The sequence below is a fragment of the Chrysochloris asiatica genome, unplaced genomic scaffold (assembly GCF_000296735.1).
Source record: "Chrysochloris asiatica unplaced genomic scaffold, ChrAsi1.0 scaffold00279, whole genome shotgun sequence".
Classification (NCBI taxonomy): domain Eukaryota; kingdom Metazoa; phylum Chordata; class Mammalia; order Afrosoricida; family Chrysochloridae; genus Chrysochloris; species Chrysochloris asiatica.
Genome location: NW_006408797.1, coordinates 1,008,415 through 1,027,095, shown reverse-complemented (window position 1 = coordinate 1,027,095; position 18,681 = coordinate 1,008,415). Strand labels below are relative to the sequence as shown.

The 18,681-nt window shown below is 41.3% G+C and overlaps 1 protein-coding gene across 1 annotated transcript in view; it reads left to right on the top strand.

The window, feature by feature from the left end:
- RUFY1 (RUN and FYVE domain containing 1) overlaps positions 1-18,681 on the top strand; it is a 107,251-nt gene that overhangs the window by 75,215 nt on the left and 13,355 nt on the right. The window contains exons 9-15 of the mRNA XM_006874453.1: positions 4,529-4,630; positions 6,271-6,387; positions 6,997-7,164; positions 11,943-12,040; positions 13,628-13,747; positions 14,419-14,548; positions 17,898-17,992. Of these exons, the coding sequence (XP_006874515.1) occupies positions 4,529-4,630; positions 6,271-6,387; positions 6,997-7,164; positions 11,943-12,040; positions 13,628-13,747; positions 14,419-14,548; positions 17,898-17,992 (830 nt within the window). The remainder of the gene's footprint in view (positions 1-4,528; positions 4,631-6,270; positions 6,388-6,996; positions 7,165-11,942; positions 12,041-13,627; positions 13,748-14,418; positions 14,549-17,897; positions 17,993-18,681) is intronic.

Sequence of the window (18,681 nt, the reverse complement as noted above, 5' to 3'; positions counted from 1 at the left end):
TTGGAAGAAATGCAGCCAGAGTGCTCCTTGCAGGCCAGGATGGCTAAGCTTCGTCTCTCATACTTTGGACATATTGTCTGGAGGAAACAATCATTGGAAAAGGATGTCATGCTGGGTAAGGTGGAGGGTCAGAGAAAAAGAGGAAGACCTCTAATGAGAAGGATTGGCCAGGTGGCATCCTTGATGGACTCAAGTGTGGCAGCGGTAGTGAGGTTGGCCCAGGATCGTACATTGTTTCATTCTGCTGTGCATGGGGTCACTATGAGTCGGTTCCGACTCGATGGCACCTGACAACAACAACAACAATACACCTCTTGGCCTGTGGAGGCACTTAAGAAATATTGGTTAATTTTAGAACAAGCAGATCTCTATGTGCTCCCAAATGAGGGGGGCATGCTTTGAATGAAGGTGTGTGCAGAGTACAACATACAGCAATTAAGCATAACTTAGTTTTTTAAATTGAACAACTAGGTTATTTTTCTTTAGATGCAAATGATCATGGAAAATGTGCTTTAAAGAAAAGTATATTTGGGCTTCAAAATGTTTATGGGAAAATTCCATTATCTTTTCTTATCATTTTTCCACAAACTTTTGAAGCCCCCCTCCCCCACCATACGTATCTTCATCTTCAAACAGTGGAATGGCAATTGGCTTACGGTTTTCGTCTGCTCCTTTTAAAGCCTTGTTGTTTCCTGTTGGAGCACAGATGTTTTGAAATCCAGTCCTGGATTCTCAGTCTGAGTGAAAAGTACTTCTGGGGTGTTTGTAGACACTGTTGACAAAAAGGAAGTGAGGAATTCAATGCTTCAAGGTTTCTCCATCAGAGAATGATGCCAAGAACACATCCAGGAATTACCAAGAACAAATAATTTTGCTTTTTTCCTTTCTATCACACTGTTTTGAGGCTGGAATCGAGAGGGGGCTAGTTGGTGTATTTGGTCACCTCTCCTGCCTCTCAGGACATTCTTTCCTCAGACAGATCCTCTTCTGTGTACTATTCCCTAAGCTACAGAACTCACTCAAGAGAAGACAAGACATCCTCTAGGGCACAACCTTAGTGTTTTGTTTTTCATTCCTCCCCAAAGCTGTTTTATAGCATAGTGGTTACGATTCAGACTGCAAACCGTAAGGTCAGCAGTTCGAAACTACCAGCTGTTCCATGGGAGAATGATGAGGCTTTCTGCTCCCGTAAAGATTTACAGCCCCAGAAACCCTGTACAGGGTCGCTGTGAGTCGGAACTGACTTCACAACATGTAACCACCACCACCACCATAGAGATGAAAGGTAGTGTTGCTCATTGGCTTAAGAAAACTGAAAAGATATAAGAATCAGAAAAAATGTTCACATTCCCTTTGCTAAATTAAAACTACTTTTACGATTTATTATATATTGTCTGTCCCAACTTTTCTTCAGTATTTTTAGCATAGTTGATTTGTTGTTATTGTTGTTGCGGAAAAAATTTCCATGGATTTCAAAAGTTTTTTGCACCATAATAAACTTGTACTAACTTGCAACATGTCTGAACAGGATCTAGTTTGAGACACTAAGAATAGAGTAAGACATCAGTTTGAAAAGAGCCCCTATCAGAACAACATGAATTTTGTTAAAGTTGAAGCAAGAGCAAACATCGAATTTATGGTGAAGTTTGGGTAGAAGAATGAAAGTTTATGGTGACAGTGCTCCCAAAGAAATCAGTTTACAAATGGATAACTCATTTTAACAGGGGACTGGGCCTGGTGTGGCACTGCAGGATAATGCACTAGACCGCAAAGGTAGTTTGAGCTGCAAGGTCAACAGTTCAAACCCAGTAACTGCTCCTTGGAAACCCTGTACTGGGTTGCTATGAGTTGGAACCAACTCCAGGGCACTTTTCAACAAGACAATGTTGAAGATGAAGCCTTCAGCAACAAACCATCCACATCAATTTGCAAGGAAACAATCTTGTTCATGCTCTAATTGAAAAGGATCAGTTAGTATCAGGAAAAATTAGCCAACACCATAGATATCTCAATTGGTTCTGCTAACACAATTCTGTCTGACTGAAAACTAAAGTTGGGCAGACTTTCTGCCCAATATCTGCCAAAACTGTTGGTTCCAGATAAGAAGCAGACAAAAGCAGAATTTCAATGGAAAGTTTAAACAAGTGGGATCAAGATCCTAAAAACTTTCTTCAAAGAATTGTAACATGATGTATGATCTTGAAAATAATGTACAAAGTGATGACTACCAAGGGATGGAAATGGTCCAAGCAAAGCAAAAGTGGGCCAGTCAAAAGCAAAAGTAAATAACCACGTTGGTCACCAATAAAGGGAAGTGGGGGGAAAAACAGCAATGAAGTTGTGAGCTAAGTCCAACCATGTTCAATAGATTCCTGTGAACCCAGGTTGAGACCTCGTTGGCCAGCAGTATGGCAAGACCCGGGGACTCCTGGGCCCAGAGGCAGTGACATGGCCACAAAGGACTAGAGCAGAGAGTGAAACGGGCACCTGATATGAAGTGAGGGGAGATACACAAGAACACCCACAATTGCAGATAATACCCACTTGACCTGGCTTCAGTGGTTGGATGATCAGAACTCAACTAGAAGAAGAAAGAAGAGGAAAAAAAGAATAATCTGCTACAATTTGATGAACTTGACCTATACTATGGATGTAGTAGCTCAAAAGAGGGAACACATGCATAGAGGGAATTGTAACCATGGCCATGAAACGATGTACAATAGGATGAATGTAAAACTAATGTTCTCCCATGTGAACTATCACATAATTCACAATAAAACATTAAAAAGAAAAGGAAAAAAACAGGGACTACATCTTTACAGCAAGGATCATTCCCACCCCCTTGGTACACAGGGTTGACAGGGATGGACAACTTAGACACTGGCTACCCAAAATGGGGCTAGGGGGAGGCTACAAAGGCAAGAAGTGACTGACTTACTAACTTTCAAGAGGGAGCCTAGTTCCAGAGGGGGTGGGGGAAGGTAGAATCTCCACTGAGTGGTTTTCCAATCTGTTGGGACGGGGCTGATGAAAGGAGATGGTGATGAGAGTCTCGTGGTACAAGAGTGAAAATTGCTATCAGAACTGACTGTGAGGGTGAGAAATGTAAATGTAGATATTTTGTAACAAAAGGAGGGGAGTGGTTGATTTTGCAGTCCAGGAGCGGAGGTCCCTGGGATCAAGGGAGAAGAGCGGAGTGCGTGCCGGAACCCTACCCAGAGAAACAGTGACACCAGAAATTGAGGCAGAGATGTGGAGAGATGGAGCAACTGGAGACTCTGGACTCAGGGAGGGAGAAGGGATGTGTGCTGGGGACCAGGGGTGGGGGGTCAGGCGGCAGGCTTGCAGTGTATACCCTTTGGTTGTGTGATTATGCATAGAGGGGATTGTAATCATTGCAATGAAATGTAATATGATGAGATGAATGTAAAACTGGTGTTCTGTCATGTAAACTATGACATAATTCACAATAAAAACTTTTTAAAAAATTTTTTTTTTTTTTTTTTAAAGCAAAGGTCGAGGCAACAGTTTTTTGGGATTGACACCATGGCAGCAGCGATGGGCTCAAGTGTAACAACAATTGTGAGGATGGCACGGGATCTGGCAGTGTTTCATTCTGTTGGTCGTGGGGTCACTATGAGTCAGAACCAACTCAATGACACCTAACAACAATGAGGCATTTTGCTTGTTGACTTTCTATTGGGCCAAAGCTTATTATGAGAGTGTTTACAGAAAGTTTGTGAAAGTTTTACTAGAAAAACACCAAGAAAGCTTCCCCACAGAGTACTCATTACTCTTATCAAACAAGGGCAGTTTTGTAAAAGTTTCCATGGGAAATCATTAGGCATCGACCCTGCGGTCCTGTTTGGCTTCCTCTGACTTCTTTTTGCTTCCTAATCATTAAAGGATATCCATTTTTCTTCAGTTAGTATAGAAAAAAATTGCATTGACATGGCTAAATTCCCAGGACCCTCAGTTCTTTAAAGATTAACTAAATGACTGATATCATTGTTTATAAGTGTCTTGACCTTGACAGAGCTTATGTTGAGAAATACAGTGTATATTTTCTTATTTTTATCTTTTAATTCCATTTTTTCATGAGCTTTATGAAGCCCCTCATAACATAACATAAGTATTTTTTCAAGTTATTAAAAGTTTTTGTAAACATTTTGGTAACTATATAGTTTTGCTTTGTGCATCCACTGTAATTTGTTTAACCATTTCTCTAGTATTGTTTCTAAGTTTTTACCCACATTAAGTAGTATGCTACCTTATTTTTATAAAAGAGAAAATTTGAGGGCAGAGTGGGGTTTAAAGTCAGGGGTAGGAAAGAGAATTCAACTGATACATTTTGGTGTCTTTCAGAGTTTGAACCATGCAAATTTACTAGCTATTTAAAATAAGAAATTACATTAATAAAATATCAAGCATTTGAAAGTACATTAAAAACTGAAGATGCCAAGTATGAATTTTTATTGGAGCAATCAAATCAATTTTGATGTTAAACATAGAATTCTTTCTTAATCAGCTTTCAGCTGCAGCGGGCCGGATTTGTTCACTTCAAGAAGAACAGCACCAATTGAGAGAACAAAATGAATTAATACGTGAAAGAAGTGAAAAGAGTGTGGAGGTGAGAAATCGACCTGAGAACTGGGCAGCTGTTTGTCACTCAAACATTCCCATCAGTTTCATACTTTACTAAGGAGCCAGGCCTCACATGTGCATAAGTACCTTGTTTGGTGCCCTCAACTGCTTCCTGCTGCTGTGCTCTTCCTTATTCTGGTCCCCTTTGGGTACATGGCTCCTGTTGGTTCTTCAGTTCAACTACATGTACTCTCTCTTCTATGATGCTCTTTACGGCTCATGTGTGGATGAGGCCCTCCTCCATTTCCCATAGCTTTTTGTACCTTCCTTCATTATAACAATCAGTTTATTGTTTTTCATAGTAACCTGATGACCAAAATTAGAGGCCTTATCTAATTCATCTCTAAATCAACCCAGTACTAAAAACATGCTCAAATAAATGTTGTTGTTAAGTTCCGTCGAGTCGGTTCCAACCCATAGCAACCCTGAACAGGATTTCCGAGGCTTTAAATCTTTACGAGAGCAGAAAGCTTCATCTTTCTCCCACGGAGCAGCTGGTAGTTTCGAACTGCTGTCCTTGCAGTTTGCAGCCCGATTCGTAACCACTAAGCTACCAGAGCTCCTTGCTCAAACCAACTGGATGATTAATAAGGGTTTTTCCTGAGAAGCACTTCTGTTCTGTTTTAAAGTAAATTAAGTATAAATTACTTTTGATTGATTGGGTAAATAAAAATTGCCTATCCATACAGTGGGAGCACAGTGGCTCCATGTGATAGTCACTGGACTGTGAACCACAAGGACTGCGGTTCCAGCCCACCAGCTGCTCTGCAGGAGGAAAATGAGGCTTTCTGCTCCGTCAAAGATTTATAAGAAGCCTCAGAAACCCTGTACAGTGCCGCTACGAGTAGGAAGTGACCCAATGATACTTAATAACAAATAATAGGAGTATTACTCAATCATAAAGAGACAGGATTTCCTGGATGATCTTTGAAAATCCATTCAGTAAGTCAGTGACAAAATCTCCTATGATCCCTCCTATGTGAAATACCTACAATAAGCAAATACATAGAGATCAGAGTTGATCAGTGGTTAGCAGGAGCGGTTGGGAAGAAGAAAGGGAGTTACTGCCTAAGAGGCAGAGTTTCTCTAAAAGCTGAAATGAATAGCAGTAATAGCGCCACAGCATGGCAAATGTCACTGAATTGTACACATAAAACTGGTTAAAATGGCAGATATTTTATATATATATGTATATATATATATAGTGGTGATGTGCGGTCAAAAGTCGGTTCCGACCCATAGTGACCCTGTACAGGGTTTCCGAGGCTGTAAATCTTTACAAGAGCAGAAAGCCTCATCTTTCTCCCATGGAGCAGCTGGTAGTTTCGAACTGTTGACCCTAAGGTTCGCAGCCCGATTTGTAACCACTATGCTACATATATATATACATATACACACAATAAAAATGTGCATATGTATACATTATAAACCTAATTTTTAAAAAATTTGTTTTGCTCTCATCCTTTTATCTTCAAGTTCTAATATCTTTACATTTATAATCTTTCTCCATCATGCTTAAAAATAGAAATTATCCTAACTTTTTTAAATTGTCTTTTTAACACCTATGATTAATTAGTTTGATTTCCATAAGCAAGTCATTTTTTTCACTGTTCTTGCTTGATATAGATAACAAAACAGGATACAAAAGTTGAGCTGGAGACTTATAAGCAGACTCGGCAAGGTCTGGATGAGATGTATAGTGATGTGTGGAAGCAGTTAAAAGAAGAAAAAAGAGTCCGATTGGTGAGTGAGTGAGACAGCTTGTCTTTAGAAAGTTTTCTTCAGTAGCCCTTAAAATTAATTCTGTAAGCACTTTCCACATAGTATGCCTTAGACCTGCTGTTGCTCACAGAAAGTCCAAAGTTGTTCACTTTAAGAAAGGAAAAAAAAAAAGCTGATAGTCACTCTTTCTATGGATGTGGGAAACATGTGTCCTGAATTACCCAGGACTGAGTATTTCAAAATGGTTGTACCTTTGTCTCCATAAACTAGCAACCCATTCCAGAAATTCTAACATTGCAACATCCAAATTGCTTCCTACTGTCCAATGCAAGACAGACAGTCTTTCAGACCATGCATTCTGATTTGGGGGTTTGAAAAATATGTTTGCTAGCACTCTAGTTTCGTGTTGCAGTTTATCAGCTTTCTGTTGGCTTGATGCAGTTTTAATTATAAAATTAAAAAGAGGGTGGGAGGGACTTAATCTAGTTATTTGGTCAGTAGACTTTTCTAAGTCTCCTGAACCTATTCCGATTTCAGTTTATATTTTAAGCATTGTCCAAGATACAAGCTCAGTTAAATACATGTCTGTGACTGACTTTAATAACATTTTCCTGTACGTATTCTTTTAAGGAACTAGAAAAAGAATTGGAATTACAAATTGGAATGAAAACTGAGATGGAAATTGCCATGAAGTTACTGGAAAAGGACACCCATGAGAAACAGGACACTCTAGTCGCTCTTCGCCAGCAGCTGGAAGAAGTCAAAGCAATTAACTTACAGATGTTTCATAAGGTTCAGGTGAGAGTCAGCTGTGTGCCCATCTCACACCTGCTGCTTTTCCCAGGCATCCTTCTTGCTGCAGAAGGAGAGAATATAAACTTCATTGAGTCCTTTTTATCGGTCAGACCTGGTTGGAGGCCCTATGACGTGTTACATTTGTTATGTTTGATCCTAACAACAATCCCTGAAAAAGGTTTATGAAATGGGGTGGGGGTGGGGGATGTGTAAAAACTCAAAATTGAGTAACATGCCTGTGGTTGCACAGCTAATGGGCAGTGAAACTGGAAGTTGAACTGTGTCTTCTGAATCTAAACTCTGACTTTTTCTGCTATTCCTTTTCTGTCTCCCTGTTATCTTTTTCTTGCTACTTCAGTGATTAAGTGTTTACCATAAGAAATACAGAAGTTGATTGAAGATCTAATTTAGTCTTTTCAAACTTTGTCATTAGTTCATTTTGCCAAGTCTTCCGGCCCACCCTCCTAGTGGCTTTCCTCTCTGTGTTATCTGAGAGTAGTCACAGGCATTTAGCCCAGAAAGAATCAATCATGCCAGAGCTTGAAGGACGTCTAAATAAAGGTTTCTTGCCCAGAAGCTGTTGTACCATTCTGTATCTTTCGCAAAGCTTTTCTTCTTTCTCAAGCTGTTTCCTGTTTTATTGCCTGAAAATTACACTTCATCTTCCATAGATATGGTTGCACTGTCACTTCCCAAAATATTATGTCAAAGATAATGTGAGTGCAGCCAGTACTAATAACAAGTACTGGTTGTAACAATTTAGCAGATTGTTATTGTTGTTGATCAGTGCAATCAAGTCAGTTCTTACTCATAGGCATCCTGTATGGGTTTCTTAGGCCTTAAATCTTTGTGGAAGCAGAAAGTCTTATCTTTCTCCTATGAAGCAGCTAGTGGGCTCAAACCACTTACCTCGTGGTCTGAAATCCCATGCTTATCCCCTGGAGCTACCACACTCCCAGACAACTCTAGGCCATTTGGATATTTATAGCATCATTCATGGGCCATAAAAAATTATCAGCTTAACAATTAGCCAGCTATATTTGGTCAAACATTTCAATAACTTCACCCCTAATACAATGGCTGGAACTGTGGTTACCTTGGCAGAGCCAGACCAAATGATTTTGCAGACCTTAACTCATGTAGCACTGTGGGATAAAGGATGGAAATGCAAAGTTGGTTTGAACCACAAGGTCAGTGGTTCAAACTCACCAGCCACTCCTTGAAAATCCTAGACAGGGTCACTGTGAGTCTGAACCGACTCGGTGGCACTTAGAAACAGCAACAACATAGTGCCTTTGTGCTTTATACGGCATGCAGGCCGGACATTCCCCACCCCCACTCTAGAGTGACTTAAAAATACAGAAGGGGTTTTTTTTTGGTCACTTAATAGTTCCTAAAGGAGCATTTCAGACTAGGAGTTTTGCTCCCCATTCTCATTCAGGGACTCAGGCTGGTGGCCCTTTCAGTTTTCATGGCCATGCTAGTTGTCACCATCCCTCATGACAGTGGAAGGGGAGAAAAGCGAAAGTCTAGAGCCAAGGGTTCCTCTTGGGCACTGAGACAGAAATTGCTTGTGTCACTTCTGTTCAGCTCCATCAATGAGAGTTTCATCCATTTGGCCACACTTGGCTGCAAAGGGAGCCTAGAAATACCATCTTTTCTGGGCTACAAGCCAGATACAAGAGAGAGGGGATGATCTGTACTGCAGTCTGCCCCTCTGAGTAGACCCAATATTCAGTGCATCCTCTCCTTTGACATAAAGTCCATCCGGTCACTGCCTCCTCCTCAAAGTCCTCATTCCTAGGTATTACCCTGCACTCTCCATTTGATCTAATTGTGACTGTAATGTAGACACCATGTCATCTTTCTTCCATTAACCTGTCACACCCCTATAGAATGGTAGCACAGAAGCATAATAGCCACAGTAGAAATTCCTGTCTGGAAAATAGCAGAAAGGGAAGCCCTAGTGGTCACTGGTCGTGGTAGTTATACATCCTCTGGTCAGGAGCTGTGAAGGCTCACCCTCCTTAAGAGTCAAATCTCTTTTGGTGAAATCTTTTGATGCACACAAGTGTCTTAATTTGTAGCCAGTCCCAGTCATTTGGTTTGTCTTCTGCTATTTCTGTGCTTTCAGTTATGTTTGATAGTGTATTTATGGTCTCTTAGTAGGACCCCTAACTTTGTCCCTATGTTGTCATTGATGATCTTTTTCTTGAGTTTGTTTGTTTTTTTTTTAATGGTGTGACATATGGGTCCTATTCCATTCTTCAGCAAATGGATATCCAGTTTTGCCAGCACCACTTGTCATCGAGACTACATACGTGATCTTAACCTAGTAGGGATCCAGTTTTTTTTCTTTCCATATAGTAAGCCACTTAATAGCTAATCCAACCTTTTCCCATTGATATGTTGTGCTACCTTTATTGCATATCAAGTTCCTATATAAACATGGAACTGTCTCTGAGTTCTATGTTTTACTTACTGCAGTTTTGTAGTAGTAGACATTTCTGGTAAGCCAAGCTTTAAAACACTGTGGGGCAGGTCTACTCTGTCCTGTAGGGTTGACTCAACAGCAGTGAGTGGATTTAGTTTTGGTTTGAATCTCTTCTATCAATTTTTGCACTTGTTAATTTAGTTTTCCTTTCTCCTAGCAGTGGCTAGGGCCTTCAGGACTACATTAACAGTAAAAGAACTATTGAATAAACTCATGGTCCATATCTTAAAGGGAAAACATCTAAAATTCCTAAGTGTACTATGCTGGCTAGATTCTTGGTATATAATCTTTACCAAGTTAAGGGTGTTCCCTTTTATTTCTTGTTTGCTCAGTGTTTATCATAAATGAGTGTTGTGTTGTATTAATTGCTTTTTTATATTTTCATCTATTGTCACAATCATTACTTCTCTCTTCACTTATGTTGGGATCTATATTGATGTATTTTATCGTAGTATACAGTCCTCAGATTCTTGCAGTCTTACTTGGTCAGGGTGAACTATTTTTCAATATGCTCTTGATTTATTTAACTAATACCTGTGTATGTGTGTTTATAAATATGTTTATATATAAATTAAGATGGGTTTCTTAATGCTTTTACTAACCTTTGACTACAGTGTCACCAGTTGACTGGCATTATAATCTTTCCTGTTCTTTCTTTCTCTAGAATAACTTGTATAAGATAGGAAATATCCTCAAAAAGTTTTTGAGACCTTAGCTATTCTATAGGACTCATCTGCATCTGGAGATTTTGAGATGAGGAGACTTTGATTACCATTTCAGCTATTAAATGCTTAATGGGCTGTTCATGTTTTCCATTTCTTCTTGTGCCAATTTTGTTTTGTTTTTCAAAAATGTTATCTATTTGTTTAGGCTTTCAAATGTTTTAGCTTATTGTTGTTAAGTACCTTGGAGTACAAGGCTGTAATCTTTACGGGAGCAGAATGCCTCATCTTTCTCCCACGGAACCACTGGTAGTTTCGAACTGCTGACCTTGCGGTTGGCAGCCCGACTCATAATCACTACACTACCTTATTGTTCATAATGTTCCTTTATAATATTCAGCATTTTCTTATTTGTGTCTTTTTTTCCTTATTTAGCCTTGCCAGAGGTGTGTCTGTCTGAACAATCTTTTCAAAGGACAAGCTTTCCTTTTTTCTGCATAATCTCTGTAGTTTCTTGTTGCTGCTGTTGTTAGTTCTTACATCACTGAGTTCTACCGTCACCTTACTATGTTCCACTGTCTTACACTCAGTGGGATCTTCTGTTGTTTGTCTTCAAGTAGATTACAACTTAGAGAGAGCCCTGTGTTGTTGTTCAATGCTGCTGAGTCAGTTCTGACTCCTAGTGACCCTGCATAGGGTTTCCAAAGAATGGCTGATAGGTTTAAACTGCCGACCTTATAGTTAGCAGTCTAGTGCTTATCCTACAGCGCCATACCACTAGATAGGACACAGTATGTAAAACTGTGCCATAGGGTTTCCCATAGTCTTTACCATAGCAGATCACCATGTCGTTTCTCCCTCAGAGTCACTTGGTAGGTTCAAACCACCAATCTTGCAGTTACCAGAGGAGCACTTAACCATTGTGCCACCAGGGCTCCTTCAGTGGCATCTTAAATGCTTTGAAATATTGTCTCTAAGTATTTCATCATTTTCTCCTGACTTACGTCATTAAGTCAGAAGGAATATTTTTTTGTTGATAATGCTAGTCATTTTCCAGATATAAAGTGTTTTTAGCTAGTCTTTCATTATAAATAGCTAATTTTATTATGTTAAGGTCAGAGAATGTATATTATTTCTTTGGAATATATTAGTATTTTATTCTATCTTCAGCTTTTCTGTATCCATTTATTTTAAGGATGTCTCATAAGCACACAGTATCTGTTAGGATTTAAAGCACACATATATGGTTATGAACCCAAGGCCAATTTTTATTTGCACTCAAGCCTTTTAACCAACTGCTTTCTCTTGCTGAAATTTCCTCTCTTGATCAGAGAAGTACCTCCATACCCAGAGAGCTGTGCAGGGTGGGGACAAGTGGATGTGCCCGGCAATCTGACTCTGAAGTTCCTTTTCAAAAAGGGAAGCAGGTTATTTATTATCCTTCTTAGAGGGGAAAAAAAGACACCATTCCTTCTGTGCCTTTCTTTCTGTTGGTCAAGCTGGGAGCCTTGACCCAATTTATCTTCCAAGACTCTAAGGAAGAATGGCAGTTGAACACTACTTGTAATCCAGAGTTGGGGTGGGGGACTGACAGAGTATAAAACTCTCTCTCCTTCCTTTCACAGAACGCAGAAAGCAATTTGCAGCAGAAGAATGAAGCCATCACATCTTTTGAAGGAAAAACCAATCAAGTTATGTCTAACATGAAACAAATGGAAGAAAGGTAACCACTGCCGTCTGATAGATAGTCCCCAGCTGATGGGCATTCTTCAGACCTGGGAATTTTCACTCAGTCTCAGCCAAAAGTACAGGCAGGTGGAGGTGATTGCTTCTTCAGGTCCATAGTCCTGCCCAACAAAATGGCCAAATTTACCAGCCTTGCCTAGGCACATGTATGTTAACCAACCTTCTGATTACTGCGTCAGCTTGTCTTCTTAGTGGTTCAGAGCTGTGCAGTGAGCCCCATATCATGAGCACATTTAAATTTAGACTAGCAGTGCATCTCACTAAAGTTAAAAACAGACTCACAGAAATATAGCCAAGTGAATTAGTTGTTAAAACAGTTCGATGGAAAATCAAGCGTCCTTTCAGTAAATGATGTTGCATATAGATACCTATATGTAAAAACTGAATCTCAACCTACACCTCATACTTTTTTTTTTTTTTAATTAATTCGAAATGGATCATAAATCTAAATGAAAAACTTAAAGCTATAAAACTTTGGGACCTGGGTTAAACCAAGAGTTCTTAAATACAATGCTAAAAGCACAATCCATAAAGCAAAACTTGGTAAATTCAATGTTATCAAAAAAAAATTTTTTTTTTTTTTTTTGCCCTGAGGAAGACACTAAGAATAAAAAGACAAGTTACAGGGTGGGAGAAAATTTACAATAAACAATAAATAAAATATACAAAAGTCTTGAATAGACACTTCACCAAACAGGATTTATGAATGGGAAGTAAATACATGAAAAGATGTCTGGCATCATCAGCCATTTATAATTGCAAATCAAAATCACAGTGAGATGCCACTACATTTCCATTTCTTAAATGGCTTAAAAAAAAAAATCAGCCATTTATAAGAATGGCTTAAAAAAGCTTTTTTAACTGATGATACCTAGTGTTAGCAAGGATGTTACACAACTTCCCATACATTGCTAATGATAAGTAAAATCCACTTTGAGAAAGTAGATTTTCTTAAAAAGTCAAACGTACACCTATCATATGACCCAGCAGTCCATTCATGGATATTTGTCCAAGAGAAGTGAAAACGTAGTTCACATAAAAATCTGTATACAAATATCCAATAACCTAACACTTCAACTCATAATTGCCCCAAAGTGAAAGCATCCCAAATGCCCTTCAAACTAGGGTATATCTAGACAATGAAATACTGCTCAGCCATAGAGAGGAATGAACCCATCATAAACAAAAAGCTTGGATTTATCTCAAAGGCATGTTAAGGATAAGAAGCCAGCCTCTAAAAGTTATGTATAATAATTCCATTTATGTAATGTTCTCAAACAGACAAAACCATAGTGTCAGAGAAGAGATCTGAGGTTGACGGGTTCAGAATAAGAGGAAGGTATTATGAGTACAGACGGATAGCTAGCATGATGGAGTGTTTTGAGGTGATGAAACAGTTTTATATATCCTGATTGCGATTACACAAATCTATACGCATACTAGAACTCATGGAACTGTGTACACAGTTTCTATTTCAAAGAATATAAAAACTAAAACCAGCAAGAATATGCAAAATCCTGCCTTTCAGTTGTGAGAATGAATCCTTTGCTTGTGTTCCATCCAGGCTGCAGCACTCGGAGCAGGCCAGGCAGGGGGCTGAGGAGCGGAGCCACAAGCTGCAGCAGGAGCTGGGTGGGCGGGTCGGCGCGCTGCAGCAACAGCTCTCCCAGCTGCATGCACAGTGGTAGGCCTGGGCTGTGAGCTCCCGAAGGGTGGAAGGCCAGCTGTTGATCTTTTTCTTATTCCCAGAGAAAATTGGGGGCAGAAAGCACTCTACTTCCAAGTTTAATTAGCCCTTCTCAGACTGGAATTGTGATGAGAACATATGTGCTAAGTAACAGAGCCTGTGGATGAGAGAGCTCTATATTCCTGGTTTCACAAATGAGAAATCGACTCCAAGGAGTGCAGCAACGTTCCCAGAGCTCCTCAGCTGGGAAGAGGGAAGAGTTCCTTAGGACCAACTGTCTCTCCCAAGCCCCTTCTGCTCTCCAGAGTCCTCTATTGTCAACAGGCACTGGAGAAAAGCAACATACATTTTGAACTCTTTGTTTCCTCTCAGGTTTCCATTCCAGTAGAGGATTCTTCTTTTGTGGGCCTATGTTTTTTAAAGTTCACGTCATTTTTCTTCACTTCCATAATATCCAATGTGAAGCTGCCTCTCTCGTGTCTTCGGTCTTAGGGAATTGGCCCTGGCTGGAGGCCACCATTCTCATACCTTACTGAAGAGTTTAGATGCTCAAGTGGCATCCTGAATAGGGAATTGGATTATATTTTATGGGGTTTTGCTTATGTTTTTGTTTTTTTTCCTATGAAAATTTCCTTTGAGACTAACTCACGTGTATTTTGGGAAAATAGCTCAAGTCTAGAGAAAGAGTTGAAATCCGAAAAAGAGCAAAGACAAGCTCTTCAGCGAGAATTACAGCATGAGAAAGACACGTCTTCTCTACTACGAACAGAGCTACAGCAAGTAGAAGGATTAAAGAAGGTAAAGTGAATTGCCTTTGGGAGGGAAAGAACTGTTAGCAGTCTCCAGAAATCCCTGCTGAGAGGCTCAGCTGTAGGCCTCCCCTCCCTGCACTTGCCTGTCTGAAGCTCCACAGCCATAGATACTGTTCAGAGAAGACAGGCGAGTACCCGCTCACATGGAGCTTATGTGTTTAGAAGAGAAGGCAAAAGTATACTGTAAGCCAGGAAGCAAACCAGATAAATGCAGACAGTGGTGAGTCCTATGAAGACAAGAAACAGAAAGCTGTGAGCCCCTCAATGGGGACCAAGGAGGAGGGCCAGTTCAGCAGAGACAGCCCTGCAGAGCTGGGGACAGAGCCTCAGACGCAGAAAGGGCAGCCCAGCTGGCAGGCGTGTTGTGACTGGGGTGTGCCTGGGAGCTGAGGCCTGGGAGCCAGGGAACCAATCTTGTGACCCAACTAAGCTGTGAGAAGGAATTTGGATTTTACCTAAATGAGGTAAGAAGCTATTAGAGGGACATGATTGATTTTTAATATCACTCTGGCTACTTCACTGTGGGTCAGAACTGACTCGATGGCACTTAACAGCAGAAGCAACAACTGTATAGAGAATGAAAGGCAAGAAAGGAACTAGGAATAACTCACAAATATATTTTGCTTTTTTAGCTTTTTATGATGAATTGGGTGAAGTTTTACAGAGCAAATTAGTTTTTCATTCATACATATTTTATTTCATGTCACTGATTGCAAACCCCACAATGTAACATCACTTATATGACTTCTTCCCTATGTTTCCATTCCTCCTTTCCTGACCCTTCTGAATTTTGTCCTGGGGTGAATGATGCCCTTTTGATTGCAAATGGTTTGATTATTCTAAGGTGTGCTTACCTCCCTAGTGTTATTGTTCCCCTGAAAATTGAAGCACTGGGGTGAGTTCAGTTCCAGACATGAAGGGTAAATAAGGGCCATAATCTTGGGGCTTCACCAGTCTCTATCAGACCAGTAAACATGGGTTTTGTAATGATTATTTTAAGTGGGGGGCGGCTCCACATTTTTCTCCCAATCTATACCAGTACCTCCTTCTAATGTGATCCCTTTCCGAGTAGTTGATAGTGGTAGCTGGGTGCAAGCTAGTTCTTCTTGTCTCTAGAGTTGTGACGACTGATGTTCAAGTGACCCATTAGTCCACTGGACTAATTATTTCCTACTGTCTTCAATTTTCATCACTTTTCTTTGCTCCAGACAGGGAAAGACCAATAGTTGCAGCTTAGATGGCCATTCAAGAGCTTTTAAGACTCCAGTTGCTACTCACCAAAGTAGGAAGTAGAACATTGAGTTTGTGAACTATGTTATGCCATTTGACCTTGATGTCCAAGACCACGGTCCTGAGCCCTCTTTGAATAAGTCTTGGTCTGTACCCTAACCCCTGAGACTGGTCTGCCAAATGACCCAGGGTTGGGTTCCCTGGCTCCCATAAAACTATCGATCCTGAGTTGTCCCTGGGAAACTTACTGAGCCAGAAGTGTTAGTCTCTGCTAGAACGACCTGGGGCTCTTGGAATTGTTGAAGTCCTATGTGAACCCCACCTCAACCAGGACCAGCACCCCTGAAGGCTTGACCTGGATTCTGTAGGCTCCAGAGCAAGAGGCAATGGATGGGTAGCTATGGCTAGGTGGAAGTCTTCCAGAAACAGGAAGGTTCCAGCAGTTGACAGAGCTATTGCAGCCAGATGTACCAGGAGAGAAGACCAGGGGCATCGTGTCTTTCTGGGTCTTCGCTCGAGGGTGTTATGTACTCTCTGCTCCAAGCTCTCAGGGCTGCTGCCCACCTCAGTGTGACCAAACCAAAACACCACCAGTAAAGGAAGGAAGAGTACTTTGTGGCTTGGGGCAGCCTCCAGGCTTGGAATTTTGTCGTGTTGAACAGGTAATTGGTGCAACTGTGCAATTAGAACAGAAAGGCTCTTTTGACTTCTGTTGCAAAGTGTCCAGAGCCCCTGTTGTAGCATGGGGCAAGCCTAGGATGGAGGTCATGGAAGGACTTAGAGAAGGGGGAGGCTGCCTTGAGTGACAAGAAAGATGAGAAATTGGGAAAATTGTGTTACACCATGGAACATGCTCCCTTTGTACCACTTGAAAGTACTTTGGCCTAAGATTTGGAGTTCTGGTGTGACGCTGTGGGTTAGTGCACCAGACTTCAAAGTTGTTTGAATTGCAAGGGCAGAGGTTCAAGCTCACCAGCTGCTCCTTGGAAACCCTATACAGAGACACTATGGGTCGGAACCAACTTGACAGTTCTTAACAACTACCAAAAAAAAGAGGTGTGTTTCACATAACCAGTCAGCTCCAGGATGCATGCTGTGCCTCCTCCTCATATTAATAGGCTCCAAGTGAGAAGGTGCTAGTAGGGTCACTGCTCACTACTCAGGCCTATGTCTTCTTGCTGCTCCGTGGCCCTTGTGAGCTCCACTGAACTTGGTTCTGGGAGCTTTCAGAGACAAGGGCTTGCCTCTCAGACCATGAATGAGATCTTAGCTCTGGCCCTCACCAGCCTCACTTACTTATTCTCAGCAAGTTCTGGCCAGCTCTTTCAAAAAAAAAAACAAAAAACAGTTACTTCAATGCTGAGCAAAATCAACGCTTCCAAACTAACTTCACTGGCACAGGCTTTTTATCATTTTGCATTCAGGTGTATGTATATATATTTTGAGATAGCTACCTCTTTTTAAAAATCTATTTTTTAGTAGCAGTTCAGGCCAGGGAGTGGAGACCATCCAGCCCACAGGCCATAAAAAGCCTATGAAATAATGTGCTGTGGCCCTGCCAAGGCAATTAAAGTTCCAGCCATCACATTGTTGTTGTTAAGTGCCGTCAAGTCGATTCTGAGCCATAGTGACCCTGTATAGGGTTTTCAAGGAGCAGCTGGTGAGCTTGAACCACCGACCTTGCAGTTCAAATGGCGTTGCAGTCTGACGCATTAACCCAAATGCCACACCAGGACTCCAGCCATCACATTTGGGGTGAGTTAATTAAATGTAGGACCAAATATAGCAGGCTACTTTTTAAGTTGATGACTTTGTATAGCCAGCAAATTGTGTTGCAGATTTCGGCAGTAAAAAAGGTTCCCCTCCCCTGAGCTAAGCAGAGCCTAACTTGGTCTGAGGATGCCTATTTTTAATGGTAGAACTGTCCCATAGTGTTTCCAAAGCTGTAAATCTTTTACAAGAACAGACTGCTACATCTTTCTCCCATGGAGCTGCCGATTTTTACTCTAGGAAAGCATTCTGACCTGCGTGTTGCTCTTGTTACTAACCCTTCAAGATGAAAAAGACTTTCATCTCACATCAGGAATCTGGTTTGTTCGCTTCAGGAGCTGCGGGAGCTCCAGGATGAGAAGTCAGAGTTACAGAAGGTATGTGACGAGCAAGAGCAAGCCCTCCAGGAAATGGGACTGCACCTCAGCCAGTAAGACTCCCATTTCCCTCATGTGTCCCTTACATGTGGAGCTGGAGGGTGGACTCCCTCCCCAGTGAGGGCACCTCACTCAGGCCCCAAGTTTGTGTTCTGCTAAGCAAAGGAAGGAGGTCCAACCCGCCCCACTGTTCCAGGGTGAGCACCCAGGAAGTCAGGCCACAGAGATATCCCACACTGATTCATGCCCACTAAATGAGGATGTCAGTTATGAGTTAACAAGTCCATGAGAATACTCTCTTCTAGTGACCAGAAGACTCATGTTCACAGACTTTCTATCTAGGTCCTAAGGGCACCAGGTTTAGTGATTGGGGTGGGATGGGACCCTAGTTGGTCACCTTTCAGTCAGATCAGAGGGAGTATGGATGGTTTGAAAATTCAAGCCCACCACCTCAGTTCTGCTGCACTGTGTGAGCCACCTTTCTCAGAATGGGGGACTACCTCCACCAGGGTGGTATCTCAGAACTGGGTGGAGCTGAAGGAACAACACACCCTGGTTGTACTGTCTCCCACAATTTGACAGTCCTCCTCCCCATCTGCTAGTCCTGAGAGACTGCTCTGGACACCTGGCCCTAGTTAGATAAGTGACAGTGTTGTTGTTGTTGTTGTCAGGTGCCATCGAGTCGGAACCGACTCATAGCGACCCCATGCACAGCAGAACGAAACAATGTTCAATCCTGGGC